Here is a 16,649-nt window from a genome sequence, read left to right as displayed (position 1 = left end):
ACCTGTTTTGCCCGGACAATTGTAACCCCTCCATCTCCTCGTGGTTGAATCTATTCAGTTCTATTTATATAGCGACGAACACAAAGCAGTCGTCTCAAGGCACAACAACTCTACAGCTCCAGATGAGCAGGCAGAAGGGCCATTGGGCCGTTTTCAGTGCCGTTTGAATTATTACAGTTCAAACATGAAGTTCAGTGTTACTTTTTCCATTCAAAGTCACATTTATAGTGTTTAATTGAGTTTATAATGTTTTGAATAGCTAAATCGGGTCTCTGGTGGTAAATAAAATAAAGTGTTGTATTTATTTATTTCTGTTTAAAATGTAGTTACTGTAATTGATTAAGGATGCTGATCTTAACAACAATTACTGTAATATAATTATATTGAATTGGATTTAGGTATCGGGTACAGGTCACCTGCCGTTTACACACACACACACACACACACACACACACACACACACACACACACACACACACACACACACACACACACACACACTGAGTCCTTTTATGGTGTTTGTTATTTACTATGTGTGTCTGAAACAGTAGAATTCTCCTATTAGTGGTTTTTATGAATTTATTTATTAATATTATTAAATGTTGTAAAAAGCTTCTCACAGCGGTGAACGTTGTTTGAGGATGTTTACACTGCAACCAGCTGCTTTAAAGGCACCAAACATCAGGAAAAAGTCATAAAAAGTCCCATTATCTTCTCAATCACAAAAAGTCCACTTGGCCCCCGGATAAGCCCCGCCTCTCTCCCAGCACATCATCACAGTGCCAGTCAGGAGCTCCGCCTCCTCCACGACGACTGCACGCAGCCACAGGGTCTCCCTCGCACGATTCCAGGGGCTTGGGCTTGGACAGCTGGGCGTCTCATCGGGTGGAGTGGAGCGCCTCCTGTTGGACAAACATCCGTGTCAGAACACCTGTGAGCGTTGTAGTTGTTTAGTGTCTTTTTATGGTTGTTGTGTGTCACTTTATGGTTGTTTGGTGTTTGTGGTTGTTTGGTGTTTCTTTATGGTTGTTTTTTGTAACTTTGTGGTTGTTTGATGTTTCTTTGTGATTGTTTGGTGTTTCTTTATGGTTGTTTTTTTTATCACTCTGTAGTTGTATGTTTATTTGTGGTTGTTGTGTGTCACTTTGTGTTTGTTTGATGTTTCTTTGTGGTTGTTTCTGTTGTCATTTTGTAGTTGTATGTCTATTTGTGGTTGTTTTTTGTCACTTTGTGATTGTTTAGTGTCACTTTATGGTGGTTTTTTTGGTCACTTTGTAGTTGTTTTATGTCTTTTCTTGGTTGTTTTGTGTCACTTTGTGGGTGTTTAGTGTGTCTTGTGGTTGTTTTGTGTCACTTTGTGGTTGTTTCATGTTTCTTTGTGATTGTTTGGTGTTTCTTTATGGTTGTTTTTTGTCACTCTGTAGTTGTATGTCTATTTGTGGTTGTTTTGTGTCACTTTGTGTTTGTATGATGTTTCTTTGTGGTTGTTTCTGTTGTCATTTTGTAGTTGTATGTCTATTTGTGGTTGTTTTGTGTCACTTTGTGGTTGTTTTGTGTCACTTTGTGGTTGTTTAGTGTCACTTTATGGTTGTTTGGTGTTTGTGGTGGTTTTTTTGGTCACTTTGTAGTTGTTTTGTGTTTTTTTGTGATTGTTTTGTGTCACTTTGTGGTTGTTTAGTGTGTCTTGTGGTTGTTTTGTGTCACTTTGTGGTTGTTTGATGTTTCTTTGTGGTTGTTTGATGTTTCTTTGTGGTTGTTTGATGTTTCTTTGTGATTGTTTGGTGTTTCTTTATGGTTGTTTTTTGTCACTCTGTAGTTGTATGTCTATTTGTGGTTGTTTTGTGTCACTTTGTGATTGTTTAGTGTCACTTTATGGTTGTTTGGTGTTTGTGGTGGGTTTTTTTTGTCACTTTGTAGTTGTGTGTCTCTGTGGTTGTTTTGTATCTATTTTCAGTTTATTTCTGTCACTTTGTAGTTGTTCTATATCTCATTATAGTTATTTAGTGTTTCTTGGTGGTTGTTTTGTGTCACTTTATGGTTGTTTGGTGCGTTTGGTTGTTTTTTGTCACTTTGTAATTGTTGTATGCCTTTTTATTATTGTTTAGTGTCTCTGTGGTTGTTTTGTGTATTTTTGTAGTTTCATTCTATATTTAGTTATATGTCACATACTTTGTGTATTTTTGTAGTTTTTGCCTCTTTTTATAGTTGTTTGGTTTTCATATTTTTACTGTTTGTGTTCTTTGTACTTTTCTTCTGTCTTTTTAGTTTGTTTTTCGTTGTTTTTTTCTCTTTGTAGTTTTTTCTGTCTTTGTTTTGTATATCTTGGTAGACTTGTGTCTCTTTGTTGTTGTTTTTTTGTCCCTTTGTAGTTCTTTTGGGTCTCTTGGGAATTGTTTAGTTTTTCTTCATAGTTTTTTGTGTCTCTTTGTGATTGTGTTGTGTAAATACCTCGTTGTTTTCTTTTTCTGTGCCATCTATCCCATCTTCCTCTAGTTTTTGGATCTGTTCTGAGCTTTCCTCCTCTTTTTCGTCCTTCTCTTTGTCTTCCAGCTCTGATGAAGCTCCGCCTCCTTGTCGCTCTCCCTCCGTCCTGCCATCACTGTTCTTTGTCTCATCTTCTTCGATGGACTCGTTTCTGTGCAGAGACGGTAAAGCATCTGATTGTCTCTGCTCTCCTCCTCCTCCTCCTTCTCTCGTGGAGCTCGGCTGTGTGTCTGTGGCATCATTTGTGTCGTTGACCTCGTCTCCGCAGCTGGACTTTCGATGGCGGCGGGACGGAGGGCGGCGTCGGATGGAATGGCGAGCTCTGTCCTGTGGAGGGAGGACCAATGGGAGCAGAGACAGCCCGGTGATGTCACAGCTGAACAGGTGAGAAAGTCACATGACGACCCTTCAATCTCACCTTGTTGACGTTGAGCAGGAGGCACCCATCTGCCGCAGTGGGAGGGGCTTCGAAGGAGGCGGGGCCCTCCTCCTCTGTGACTGGAGAAGCTGCGATGGGACTGGTGGGTGTGGTCGACAATGTTTTTGTAGGGGCGGGGGCAGTTGGAGAGGGCGGGCCAAAGGCAGGGGGCAGCAGCCTGAAGCCGGGGCTCTTTGGAGGAACTGAAGGAGAGAGAGCCAGGTTGGCCTGTATGGAGACAGAGTGATGTCACAGTGATGTCAGAGTAATGGTGTCCACTCCAACAGAGGACAGCAGGGGGCAGTAGAGGACATAAAGTGGCAGTAGAGAACAGTAGGGGAACACAGGGGACAGTAGAGGACAATAGGTGGCAGTGGAGAACATTCGAGGACAACAGGTGGCACTATTGGATAGTAAAGGACCCAGTAGAGAACATTCGAGGACAATAGGTGGAAGTAGAGAAGAGTAGAGGACAATAGGTGGCAGTAGAGGACAATAGGTGTCAGTAGAGAAGAGTGGAGGACAATAGGTGTCAGTAGAGAAGAGTGGAGGACAATAGGTGTCAGTAGAGAACAGTGGAGGACAATAGGTGGCAGTAGAGAACAGTGGAGGACAATAGGTGTCAGTAGAGAACAGTGGAGGACCACAGGTGGCAGTAGAGAACAGTGGAGGACCACAGGTGGCAGTAGAGAACAGTGGAGGACAATAGGTGTCAGTAGAGAACAGTGGCGGACCACAGGTGGCAGTAGAGAACAGTGGAGGACAATAGGTGTCAGTAGAGAACAGTGGAGGACAATAGGTGTCAGTAGAGAACAGTGGAGGACAACAAGTGTCAGTAGAGAACAGTGGAGGACCACAGGTGGCAGTAGAGAACAGTGGAGGACCACAGGTGGCAGTAGAGAACAGTGGAGGACAATAGGTGTCAGTAGAGAACAGTGGAGGACAATAGGTGTCAGTAGAGAACAGTGGAGGACAATAGGTGGCAATAGAGAACAGTGGAGGACAATAGGTGTCAGTAGAGAACAGCGGAGGACAATAGGTGTCAGTAGAGAACAGTGGAGGACAATAGGTGTCAGTAGAGAACAGTGGAGGACAACAAGTGTCAGTAGAGAACAGTGGAGGACAATAGGTGTCAGTAGAGGACAGTGGAGGACAATAGGTGGCAGTAGAGGACAGTGGAGGACAATAGGTGGCAGTGGAGGACAATAGGTGGCAGTGGAGGACAATAGGTGTCAGTAGAGAACAGTGGAGGACAACAGCTGGCAGTAGAGGACAATAGGTGGCAGTAGAGGACAGTGGAGGACAATAGGTGGCAGTAGAGGACAGTGGAGGACAATAGGTGGCAGTAGAGGACAGTGGAGGACAATAGGTGGCAGTGGAGGACAATAGATGTCAGTAGAGGACAGTGGAGGACAATAGGTATCAGTAGAGAACAGTGGAGGACAATAGGAGTCAGTAGAGAACAGTGGAGGACAATAGGAGTCAGTAGAGAACAGTGGAGGACAATAGGAGTCAGTAGAGAACAGTGGAGGACAATAAGTGGCAGTGGAGGACAATAGGTGGCAGTGGAGGACAATAGGTGTCAGTAGAGAACAGTGGAGGACAATAGGAGTCAGTAGAGAACAGTGGAGGACAACAGGTGTCAGTAGAGGACAGTGGAGGACAATAGGTGTCAGTAGAGAACAGTGGAGGACAATAGGAGTCAGTAGAGGACAGTGGAGGACAATAGGTGTCAGTAGAGGACAGTGGAGGACAATAGGTGTCAGTAGAGGACAGTGGAGGACAATAGGAGTCAGTAGAGAACAGTGGAGGACAATAGGAGTCAGTAGAGAACAGTGGAGGACAATAAGTGGCAGTGGAGGACAATAGGTGGCAGTGGAGGACAATAGGTGTCAGTAGAGAACAGTGGAGGACAATAGGAGTCAGTAGAGAACAGTGGAGGACAACAGGTGTCAGTAGAGGACAGTGGAGGACAATAGGTGTCAGTAGAGAACAGTGGAGGACAATAGGAGTCAGTAGAGGACAGTGGAGGACAATAGGTGTCAGTAGAGGACAGTGGAGGACAATAGGTGTCAGTAGAGGACAGTGGAGGACAATAGGTGTCAGTAGAGGACAGTGGAGGACAATAGGTGTCAGTGGAGGACAGTGGAGGACATCAGCTGGCAGTAGTGGTGGCATAGCTTGGTTGGTATAGCGGTTGTCTCCCAAAAGGAGGGTTGCAGGTTTGATTCCGAGCTCCGCCATCAACAAGGGGCAGTAGAGGGCAATAAAGAGCAGGAGGGGGCAGTAGTGGACAGTCTCACCTGCAGCTTCTCGATCAGAGCAGAGTTCCTCTTCGCTTTGGAGTGGAGAGGAGACGTGACGCCTGGAGCAGACTGACACATACAGATCGCAGCATTGGTTTCACGTCATCCACAATAAACACTTGATCTATTTGTATTGTTCTGTTTCTCTTTGTGTCCTTGTGGGTGTCCTCACCTCCTGGCGGTCGCCCTCTGGTTTGGGGAGCTGCAGCGAGCGGGGAGGTCGTCGTCTCACAGGTTTTTCCTGTAAAACCACAGCACAGTGACGTTTGAACGCACCGCCAGGACGGGACGCGTCCGAACGCCGGCGTGTCTCAGACTCACGGCTTCGGTGGCGGCGGCAGGAGACGACTCTTTGAATCTTCCAGCCAGTTCGGACACGGAGCGCCGGCGTGGAGCCTCCTCCTCCAAATACAAAGTAAACAACAACAAAACAAACACAGCAGAGGATAAGAACATGTTCCTGCCTGTGGGTCAGTGGAAGCGTCTCACTGGTGTTCAGGGTCGATTGAGGCGACGTCACAAAGATTCCATTTTCACAGAAATGGTTCCTGTGCATCATTTCTGTGTTGTCGTTTTATGTTTGCGCCACAAATATAGTGTACATGGGGCCAAAGATTTGCTTCAAACTGCCTTTGGAGTGTTGAGACTTTTAAATGGCTGAAACTTCAGATTATTATTGAATTCTAAGCCTGTTTTTAGCTTCAGACTGGACTAGATTGGGTCTTGTTTTGGATTGGAGTTTGTTTTTCCAGGTTTATTCCAGTGTTGGATGTAATTTGGGGGATTTTAACCAATTTCAAGAGGCGGAGTCAAAATGAGACCAACCTTAATGGAGCTTTGAGTTGATTTCACGCAGGTTTCAGGCGAGATTTAGATTACAGTTCTCACCAGCCTGCGTTTTGTTTCAGGTCAGATTTCCTCTCTACTCCGCCGTCATGACAAGTTGTGACTCTTGATGCTGTTTTTAGGTCAGTTTCAGTTTTGCAAGACATAAAAACACAACGGAGTCACAAACCAACAAGAGAAAATGGAGAAAAGCTTCAAAGATGCACGAAGCAGTTGTGGATTTGTTGTTCCTTTTGTGTTGTAGAATTACTACACAATCTGATTGTGGTCTCTGAGCCTCCAGCAGCACCGGGAAGCTCCGACACACCCTCTCTCTCTCTCTCTCTCTCTCTCTCTCTCACACACACACACACACACACACTCACACACACACACACACACACACACACACACACACACACACACACACACACACACAGCTGTTGACGTGGAGTTGATCCATGTCCATTCCAATGGGAGGGTTCACATTGCTGACATTCGCCAGATAATGAAATCATAGTGCTTGGAGGACACACACACACACACACACACACACACACACACACACACACACACACACACAGTTTCCGCAAACTGCAGTCAAACGCAAAAACTGAATGTAGAGAGTGAAGATAAACAACCGTTGAACCACTTCCTGTGTGTGTGTCTTGCGAAAGTGGTTCCTCATTTATGTCACTTGCTGTTCTTTCAGAGATGAAATGTCAAGAAAACATTTGTAAAAAAAAAAAAAAAAAAAAAAAAACTTTTTCAAAGGAGATTAAAAAAGGCTTAAAGTGAAGAGAAAATACGACATTGAGGCACAACGAATAACATGAGAGAAAAATATTACCAGAAAAAAAAAAACACAAATAGAGAACTCTGCCAGCAAAAAGAAAAAACTGTGATGAAACACAACATTAAAGTGACACAAATGAACTGCGACACACAAATGAAGAGAAACGTATAAATAAAGGTGAATTAAAGAAACAAAATGATCAGAAAAAGTCCAAACAACAACAAATTGACACAACCTGACCTCAGAATAAACAACCAGGTGGACCAGAGACAACTTGAACCATCATCAGGGAGAGACTGGGACCACTGCCGGTCCACGGTGGCCGCTGGACTCTAGACACGTGGACTTTATTTAAATTCCACTGCCGTCAGGCCGCCAGGGTGCTCTGGCCCAAAGGTTTGCGGGCCGGCGCTCCCGGCATGAGGTTCACTGTGAGGGTGGGCGGAGTCCACCTCCCTTCTGTTCCTTCACATTCAAATGGTAAATGAACTTTACTTCAATACGCCGAAGTGACCAGCTGCCGGTGACACATCATCAGCAGCTCAAGGACACTTTGACAGGGAACCAGGTGGGGAACGGAACCAACAACCTTTGGACTCGAACACAACCACTCCACAGGAAGACGAAAGCAGACTTGATCGATCCCGTTGGGGGGGGGGGGGGGGATTAATTCAGTGAGCCCGTCCTATTCATAGTTGACCTTAACGGTCCATGCCGTGCAGGGCCGGGGGTCAAAGGTCATGCGCAGGGTCCTACAGTGGTGACCTGCAGCCAGACCTCCAATCCCAGCGCTGTTTCTTGGACCCCGCGGCCGCCACTGCCCGCCCAGCGCCCGAAGACCTCAGGCAGGTAGAACAGTGACCCGCAGGCCAGCGATTTGAGCTGCCCAGAGGTCAGAGGTCAGCCTCTGTGGCCGTACCATAGTGGACATGTAACATGAGCGGCTGACTGACTGTGTGCCCAGAAGACTCAACGTACCGCAGTTTTTCCACCAAAATTCAAGCAAAATTCACCGTAAAGATTCACGTGGAAAAACATGAAAACACACAAAAAACATGAATGTGATCAGAAGCAACATGAAAACGACAAAACGTGACACGAGGCGTTGAATCACGACACGACGAGCTCAGACGGCGGTGTTCACATACGATGGCTTTCGAAAAGCAGATTTTCCGCCGCGCCTCTTTCCATGCGGTGGTTTCTCACCTCGTCTCGTAACGATTTCTTTGGATTCTCGGAGTCTTTGAATGACTATTTATTATTTGATGGCTGATGATGAGTTTGATCAGACGCCGGGGAGCCTCCTCCTCCTTCAATGGTGAAATCCTCCTCATCCTTTCTACTTTTAGACCCAATCAGTTTCCTGACCTGTTGACCCCTGACATCATCTACAGCTCCCTGACTTTGATCATATTTTACTAAAGTTACACCGTTTTTTTCTGTTGCCGCCGTACCGAAGTTGAGCTGCCGTCCGACTCCGCGTGAGCGGAAACTTTCCACGTAACGTGAAGAGTCATATTCACGGGTTTCCCTCGGTTTCTGTTCACGCCACGCAGACGGCGGCGGAATCGATTCGGTGTGACTGAAGACCTGAATGCCCCACCATGAAGCGTTTTGTTTTCCTCGCCGCTCTGCAACAACCCCCCCCCCCCCCTCCCTCCCCTGCAGCTTTTACATCTGTGTTTGTACTGCGATTCAAGAGATCGGCAAGTCATCTCTGGCGGCCATCCGGAACGATTCTCCACCTGCGTGGCTGTCGCTCAAGCCTCCAGTGCAGCAGAACGACGAGACACGACAAGAAACGCGGCAAACGTGGACGAGACGGCTGCGGCCCGGAGTGAAGTCACAAGTTTTTACCTCCATCCTGCTGCTCGTCGCTCTACGCCTCGCCTCTGTCGAGTGTGTGTGAAGGAGCGCGAGCAGGCCTGCAGTTAAATATAGCAGCCCAGTCAGGACGCTGGGCGAGAGAGAGAGAGAGAGAGAGAGAGAGAGAGAGAGAGAGAGAGAGAGAGAGAGAGAGAGAGAGAGAGAGAGAGAGAGAGAGAGAGAGAGAGAGAGAGAGAGAGAGAGAGAGAGAGAGAGAGAGAGAGAGAGAGAGAGAGAGAGAGAGAGAGAGAGAGAGAGAGAGAGAGAGAGAGAGAGAGAGAGAGAGAGAGAGAGAGAGAGAGAGAGAGAGGCTCATGTTCTGTCACATGTTCATCACTTCTGTTTGTTTGCTGCTCGTCCTCTACTCTTTGATCTCTATTGTACACGACACACGCGTGTCTTTCTACACGTCTCCAGGTCAAAGAGTTGCACTAAGTCACACAAAGGTTCACTCATTTTAACACGTCTACAAAAACTACAGCTTTGTGACGTTGTTCCACTTTGGCTATAATGTAATTATATAATTCATCATTCATTATTTGCAAATATTGGAATAATCTGTAATATAATGATGTATGTTGTAGTGATGCGCATGCGTGTGTGTGTGTGCGCTTCAGGATGTTTTGTAAAGATTCACTTCTGTTTTTGTCTTTCATCACTTTCAGGGGAGTTTGTTTCAACAAATATCTCAGTTTCTACTGAAAACTGTCAGTTTGTCCTCCGAGCGCAGGAAGAGGAAGGTGGGAGGAGGAGGGGGAGGAGGAGGAGGAGGAGGGGGGGTGCAGAGTTCTGAAGGAGGAGAAGAGGTAGAAACACTCCACACCATCAACTTGGTCCACAATGACTCAGTGCCGCCACCTGCTGGTTGGTTTTCCCTCTCAGGCCGATTTCCCAGTCAGCAGAGGTCAGTGAACGCGCCACCGGCAGGGTCATAGTCAGTGTGTGTGACTGAGACTCCACCCCTTGTAGCACACTTTAGTCTGCGCTCACGCCTGGAGGCTCTCAGGGGTCGGCAACCTGCGGCTCTTTGGTCCCTCCACTGCGGCTCCTTGAGCCTCGGTCCCACTGCAGTTCATCCTGGAGGGACGTAAGGAGGCAAGGCCACCCAGAGCGCAGTCCTGCTACAAATGTAGGTGCGGCGATTACACAACAATAGTAGCATGAAGAACATAGAATTGCTGGACAGCAGCTCACCTGGTACCTGAAGCTGGAAGCTTCCTGTACCTTTCACAGTAAAACTGCTGCGCTGTGAAGTGCCGACAGTTCCAGGAGGTTTATTGCGAACTTGTTGAGAGTGATGGAATATATAGTGAATCACACAACAACTCAAGGACATTAAAGCCACACCGCTCACACTCGTGGGTCTAAAAATCCCAGCTGAGAGCTGCAATGCATTATGGGAGTTTCTGTCTGCCGTGTTTTAAATGTAGTTATTGGGGGTTATATTAGGTTTGTAGTGTCGGTAATAATTGTGTTGTGTTGTGTTTTTGTTGCTTAGTTCATGTAGTTTAGTTTATTAGTTGTAAGTTGTCAACCAGCAGTGAAGAAGGTTTTGTGTGTCGTGTCCTCCTGGCGTGGTCTGCCAAAATAAAAGCGTGTGGCTCTTTGGGTGTTGCATTCAATGTTAAACTGGACCAAGTGGCTCTTTAAGCTTTAAAGGTGGCCGACACCTGCTCTAAACCAATGGTTCCCATGTGACTTTGTGAAGGAGTGATGCTTCCTAAAGCTGCGCCTGAACACAACACCAGTTGGTCAAGTTAATTTAACATTTATTAGAAAGTGTTTTCAAGACAAACATGATTTTCCCCCCAGAGTAAAACCAGAGCAGACCGCTCACTGGGACATGACAACTCAACAAACACCAAACCACACGTCAAAAGGGCTCAGTTCCCATCATGCATCTGCTGTCCTGGTGGAGTTCGCTGGTCCGGTTATCGTGATGTCGGATTGCCTCCGAAGCAAACAGTCATATATTTAAAAAAAAACAAACACCCCCACCCTCAACGAAACAGAAGCAATGTAGTTTAGAAGAACAGCGTTTCCTGCCGTCACGCTGGAGAGGAGGAGCCGTCGTATGTCCCCGCGGGACGGCGGCTTTGAAACGTGTCCCAGTCCAGTTCGGCTGTTTTACAAGAAGGAAAGTGAGCCCTGGCCCTTTAAGAGCCAGGTGCAGGGTCATTCAGCAGCCACCGGGTGTGCAGAGGTAAACTCGAGGGGGGGATTCAGTGAAAAGCTTGGCTGAGCGCGGCGGCGGCTCCGTGGCGTCCCGGCGGCGGCTCAGTGGCGGCCCTGCTTCTTCTTAAAGATCTTGTTAAAAGCGTTTCTCCGGCGGCTCCCGGACGACTCGCTCTCCTCGCCTCCGTCATCCTCCACCGGGCTCCTCCTGGCCGGCGGCTGAAGCCCCGCCCCTCTGCTGCCGCCCGACGTGCTGGACGAGGCGCAGGAGGAGAAGGCGGCCGGGGCGGCGGCGCCATCTGACGTGACGCAGAGCGAGCGGGTGGAACAGGAGGCGCTGAGGACGGCGGCGGGATTGCCCCGCAGCTCACACAGGCTGGAGCTCTTCTCCAGACCTCCTCCGCTCAGAACGGCGCCGGAGCCCTGCAGGGGGAGGAGCCTGGAGGAGAAGGGGTGGGGCTTCGAGCTGTACAGGCCATGTGATTCGCTGTGGGACAGCGGGAGGGCGGAGTCAGAGTCTGACCGATTCATGATGTCCCTGAGAGAAAAGGACAGGACAATGTCTCAATACACAAAATAAAGACACACACACACTGGGGTTATATTTGTGCCAAAATTCTGAGCGAGCGATGGGAAAATTTGAGCGCAAAAAATTTTATTGTGCAAGCGCACTAAAAACATTTTGAGGAAATATTTAAATTGCGCAAAGACAAACTTGAGATTGCGCGCTCAAAAATCATTTCTGCGCTCAACCTCTCTCTCTCTCTCTCTCGCTCGCTCGCTCAAATCTCTCCACCTCCGCTCAAGTCCTGCTGTGCGCTCGATCAAAATGTGCAAAGCCCAAATGTGACAGACACGGTTGTCCACCAATCACAGAAATTTGGGGCGGGTGTTGAACTCTGATTGGTTACTTCGGATTCTGGAAGTGCCTCATAACCAACGAAGAAGAAAAAGAAGAAGAAGAGGGAAAAACAAACTGCGAGGGAAAACATGTTGTAATCCAGGATCACTATCTTTAGTTTTCCTTATTTCTGTTTTCCCTCGCAGTTTGTTTTTCCCTCTTCTTCTTCGTTGGTTATGAGGCACTTCCAGAATCCGAAGCAACCAATCAGAGTTCAACGCCCGCCCCAAATTTCTGTGATTGGTGGACAACTGTGTCTGTCACATTTGGGCTTTGCACATTTTGATCGAGTGCACAGCAGGACTTGAGCGGAGGTGGAGAGATTTGAGCGAGCGAGAGAGAGAGAGAGGTTGAGCGCGAGAGAGAGAGAGGTTGAGCGCAGAGGAAGAATTTGAGCGCAGAAATGATTTTTGAGCGCGCAATCTCACGTTTGTCTTTGCGCAATTTAAACATTTCCTCAAAATGCTATTAGTGCGCTTGCACAATACATTTTTTTGCGCTCAAATTTTCCCATCGCTCGCTCAGAATTTTGGCACAAATATAACCCCACACACACACACACACAAAGAGGAAAGTCAGGAAGGTGAGTTGAGAAAAATTGAAGGAACTAAAGATGCGTGAACTCAAACATATTGAAAATAATCTTGACAATGTTAATCGTATTAAACTCCAAACTATCTGGTAAAACGTTCAAACTCTTCTTTGGCCTCCAGTGAAGCACGACTCCTTAGTTCGCAGTGAAAACTGCAGATGTTAAATGGTTTTCTCAAGCGAAGCTGCCGACCCATTAGTTTGTTGTTAATAAACAAACGTCTCCATGCAGAGGACGATACCCGGAGCTGCCGGAGCGGCAGCGCTGCTTCTGGCCGCACGCGGCGCCCCCCGCTGGCGGGAGGCCGGACGACGCCTCCACAGAGTGGAAGAAGGAGGAGCGCAGGAGCAGAGCGGAGAAGTGGGCGGAGCCCTGGGCGGAGGGCGGAGGACAGAAGGACAGGACGGGGGGGTGAGGGTGGGAGGAGGGACCGATGGAGGGGTGCGACAGAGAGGAGGAGAGGGTGGGGGAGGGGGGGACGGGGAGGAACTCCAGCTGGCCAATGGAGCGGCTGCGATTCTGCCGGCCGCGGCAGCTGGGCGGGCGGGACGGCGTGCAGAAGCCCCGCCCCTCTACCAACCTCTGCGAGCTGAACGCCAGTGCGGGGTCTCCTATCCTCTGTCGCAGGGGCATCAGACTGGGAGCTGTGGGAGGAGGAGGAGGAGTTACTGGGAAGATTATGTAACAATGATATACATCATGTGGTGGAGCTCCGCGGCTTCACATTAAACCACATCAGAGGTTTTTAATCGATATTCACCAGCAACTGCCTGGAAAAAAAAATGTAGATGCTTAATCTATTAGTTATTAAAAATGTAATTTAAATAACTCATCAATTCAAACATATATTAAAACTATACATGTTTGGAAAAGTTGAACATCAAACGATGGAGAACGGAGCTTTAATGAGTGAATGAGCGGTTATGGTGAGGCGTTCAGGGACACGTCGGAGCGTCAGACACCTTGAAGATTTTGGTGAGGCTTTCAGGAACATTTTAAATTCTGTTGCATGTCATTAACTGCTCGACGGACGCATTGACAGACTCTTCAGTTTGGTTCAGTTTGAATTTTAGCAATGGTTGGAGAGGCCATGAAGGACAAATATTGTTTTGCTGCGTGATTCGTTAGACGTTTGCCAAATAAATCCTCCCTTCAGTCCTACGGATCAAATCAAAACATGAACAAGATGCAACAAGCGTGTCAGTCGATATTAGCCAGGAAACTAAACACTGTGTTCAATCTGCTGGGGAAAACCAAACCTGCTCATCCAATGTGACTCAATGCAAATGAGAACCAGGAGTCTTGACCATTGTTTACACGGAAACTGAAAATGTAGCGTTTTAAAAATGTTGCCGTTCGCATGTCAGGCCACTAGTTGGAGCTGTTGGTTGTTTTTGTAATTCTTGTACTTCCTGAGAGGCATTCTGGAACAGTCCAGAGTGTTGCTCACGTGTGACTTTAGACATTTTTGAGAGGCGTTGGGAACAATGTTCAGTCTCAGCTGCACGGTGCCACTTTTCAGTTCTGAAGTGATTGTGGAGGAACCTCATTAAAACCACTTCCACAAGCAGAGGACTGAAGTTTCCCAGGGGTGAAGACAACATTTAAGCTCTTCATCCAATAGGAACATTTAATAGTCATTAAAAAAAAAAAAAAAATTAAAAAAAGGATTAAGATTGGTGGAGCAGACCAGACTGTTTCCATGGCGACTGGGTGTCGGAGATGGAACTCAGGGGCCAGAGGTCGCTGACTCTCCGGTCCATCTGCCACGCTGCGTCTGGAGGGAGCCAATCAGGAGAGAGGGGGCGGGGCAGAGGGGAAGTCAGACACTTACCGAGGAGAAGCACAGAGTCGACGCAGAGCTCCAAGTGGGCGTGTCCGGAACGCCGAAGCGACCAATCAGAGCAACGTCTCCGTTTAGGAGCCAGGTGTGGGCCGTTACTAGAGGATATTCCTGGTAACTAAAGGTGATTATTGGTCGCTAACCTTCAGTATATAATAGTAACCAGTGACCATTAATGGTAACCAGAGGTTTTAACCAATAACGAGAAGCAAGAGAACTGAGGATATATTTGGGTAATTGCAGGTCATTTGGTGGTTACAGGTTCATATGGTTACTGGAAAGAGGTGATATTGAAGAGCTAGAGGTCATTATTGGTAACCAGGGGACATTTATAACAAGCAGAAATATTAACCAGTGACAGTTAGTTGACCCAGAGACATTAAACCATCATCAGAGGTCAGGATTTGTTCCTGGGGGTCATTATTTACAAGTACAAGTCATTTTATGGCAATGAGAGGTCGTTTAGGGAAACTAGAGGTTTTATGTACAATAAGAAGTAAGAACCTGGAAGCCAGATTTTGTAAATTGGTAAAATGTTTTCTATAACTACCACAAGCAAATAATGGTAACCATCGATCATTCATGGTAACCAGAGTTCATTCTCAGTGAAGTCATTCTTGGCAGCCAGAGGTAGTTTCAGTGTTGATCAGTAGAGATCACTTGTACCAACCACAGAGCAATGCTACTAACCAGGGACTGTTATTGTTAAGAGCGTTAATCAAACTAACACAGTTGATCAAACTGCAGCAGGGTTAGAGCGTGTATCTAGAAGAGGAATGTCACTGTGAAGCAGAGCTCATCGTCTTACACTGCAGAGTCCCAGGAGACAGGATGTCCTCGTCCATGTCGTCCAGGTCGTCCGACAGGAGGAGGTGCTGCGGGGTCGGAGGTCGCAGGCCGAGGAAGGAGGGGTCCAGGTTGAGCGTGGCCGCCAGCGCTCCCAGACCGGGATTGTGGACCACACAGAAGCCCGTCAGAGTCTCGATCTGCTGCCAGCGGTGCAGCTTCTCCCTCAGCGCCGCCGTCACCTCCGCCAGAGCCTGTCTGAGGGGCGGGGTCAATGACGCGTCAGGTAACCACGGTAACCGGATTGCGATGGTGACTGCTCCATCAGGACCAGGCGAGTCAAAGGCTGTTTGAATGAGGCTGCTGACGTCTGATTGGTTCCCCCGAAGTAGTTCAGCCATTCAGAAACATCCTCATGAGTTAATATGGACGAGAAGCTGGTTCTGGTCGGCGAGTGTTACACTGCGTGTGTTACACTGCGTGTGCTACACTGCGTGTGTTACACTGTGTGTGTTACACTGCGTGTGCTACACTGCGTGTGCTACACTGTGTGTGTTACACTGCGTGTGTTACACTGTGTGTGCTACACTGCGTGTGTTACACTGTGTGTGTTACACTGTGTGCTACATTGCGTGCTACACTGCGTGTGCTACACTGTGTGTGTGCTACACTGTGTGTGTGCTACACTGTGTGTGTGCTACACTGTGTGTGTTACACTGTGTGTGTTACACTGTGTCTGTTACACTGTGTGTGTTACACTGTGTGTGTTACACTGTGTCTGTTACACTGTGTCTGTTACTCTGTGTGTGCTACACTGTGTGTGTGCTACACTGTGTGTGTTACACTATGTGTGTTACACTATGTGTGTTAAACTGTGTGTGTGCTACACTGTGTGTGTGCTACACTGTGTGTGTGCTACACTGTGTGTGTGCTACACTGTGTGTGCTACACTGTGTGTGCTACACTGTGTGTGCTACACTGTGTGTGTGCTACAATGTGTGTGTGCTACAATGTGTGTGCTACAATGTGTGTGTGCTACACTGTGTGTGCTACACTGTGTCTGTTACACTGTGTGTGTGCTACACTGTGTGTGCTACACTGTGTCTGCTACAATGTGTGTGTGCTACACTGTGTGTGTGCTACACTGTGTGTGTGCTACACTGTGTGTGCTACACTGTGTGTGTGCTACACTGTGTGTGTGCTACACTGTGTGTGCTACACTGTGTGTGTGCTACACTGTGTGTGTGCTACACTGTGTAGCACTGTGTGTGTGTTACACTGTGTGTGTGTGTGCTACACTGTGTGTGCTACACTGTGTGTGTTCTACACTGTGTGTGTTCTACACTGTGTGTGTTCTACACTGTGTGTGTGCTACACTGTGTGTGTGCTACACTGTGTGTGTGCTACACTGTGTGTGTGCTACACTGTGTGTGCTACACTGTGTGTGTTACACTGTGTGTGCTACACTGTGTGTGTGCTACACTGTGTGTGCTACACTGTGTGTGCTACACTGTGTGTGTTACACTGTGTGTGCTACACTGTGTGTGTGCTACACTGTGTGTGCTACACTGTGTGTGTTCTACACTGTGTGTGCTACACTGTGTGTGCTACACTGTGTGTGTGCTACACTGTGTGTGTGCTACACTGTGTGTGTGCT

At 47.5% G+C, this 16,649-nt stretch overlaps 2 protein-coding genes across 6 annotated transcripts in view; both read right to left on the bottom strand.

The window, feature by feature from the left end:
* Positions 1-16,649, bottom strand: part of LOC308139774 (stromal interaction molecule 1-like) — a gene marked incomplete at its 3' end in the record, with an annotated part of 41,247 nt that overhangs the window by 7,088 nt on the left and 17,510 nt on the right. For 3 of the 5 annotated variants that reach the window (XM_080509301.1, XM_080509300.1, XM_080509299.1), the window contains exons 11-14: positions 15,015-15,250; positions 14,054-14,140; positions 12,944-13,007; positions 10,448-11,408 (exon numbers count right to left, since the gene is read on the bottom strand). In XM_080509301.1, coding sequence (XP_080365427.1) covers positions 10,973-11,408; positions 12,944-13,007; positions 14,054-14,140; positions 15,015-15,250 — 823 coding nt within the window. Of the gene's footprint in view, positions 1-10,447; positions 11,409-12,943; positions 13,008-14,053; positions 14,141-15,014; positions 15,251-16,649 lie in introns of those variants that run through there. The other 2 variants (XM_080509303.1, XM_080509302.1) reach the window with 2 other exon arrangements.
* Positions 618-8,717, bottom strand: dub (duboraya). Its single transcript, XM_080509315.1, has 7 exons — positions 8,687-8,717; positions 5,530-5,610; positions 5,381-5,449; positions 5,206-5,277; positions 2,903-3,130; positions 2,449-2,811; positions 618-902 (listed from the first exon to the last, which is right to left on the bottom strand). Exons 1-7 carry the CDS (start codon positions 8,690-8,692, stop codon positions 879-881), a joined length of 843 nt encoding a protein of 280 aa, XP_080365441.1. The 5' UTR covers positions 8,693-8,717; the 3' UTR covers positions 618-878.

This window comes from Blennius ocellaris (assembly GCF_963422515.1).
Source record: "Blennius ocellaris genome assembly, chromosome: 14".
NCBI lineage: Eukaryota > Metazoa > Chordata > Actinopteri > Blenniiformes > Blenniidae > Blennius > Blennius ocellaris.
Note: the sequence above shows the minus strand (reverse complement) of the source record. Positions and strands in the feature narration are given on the sequence as shown.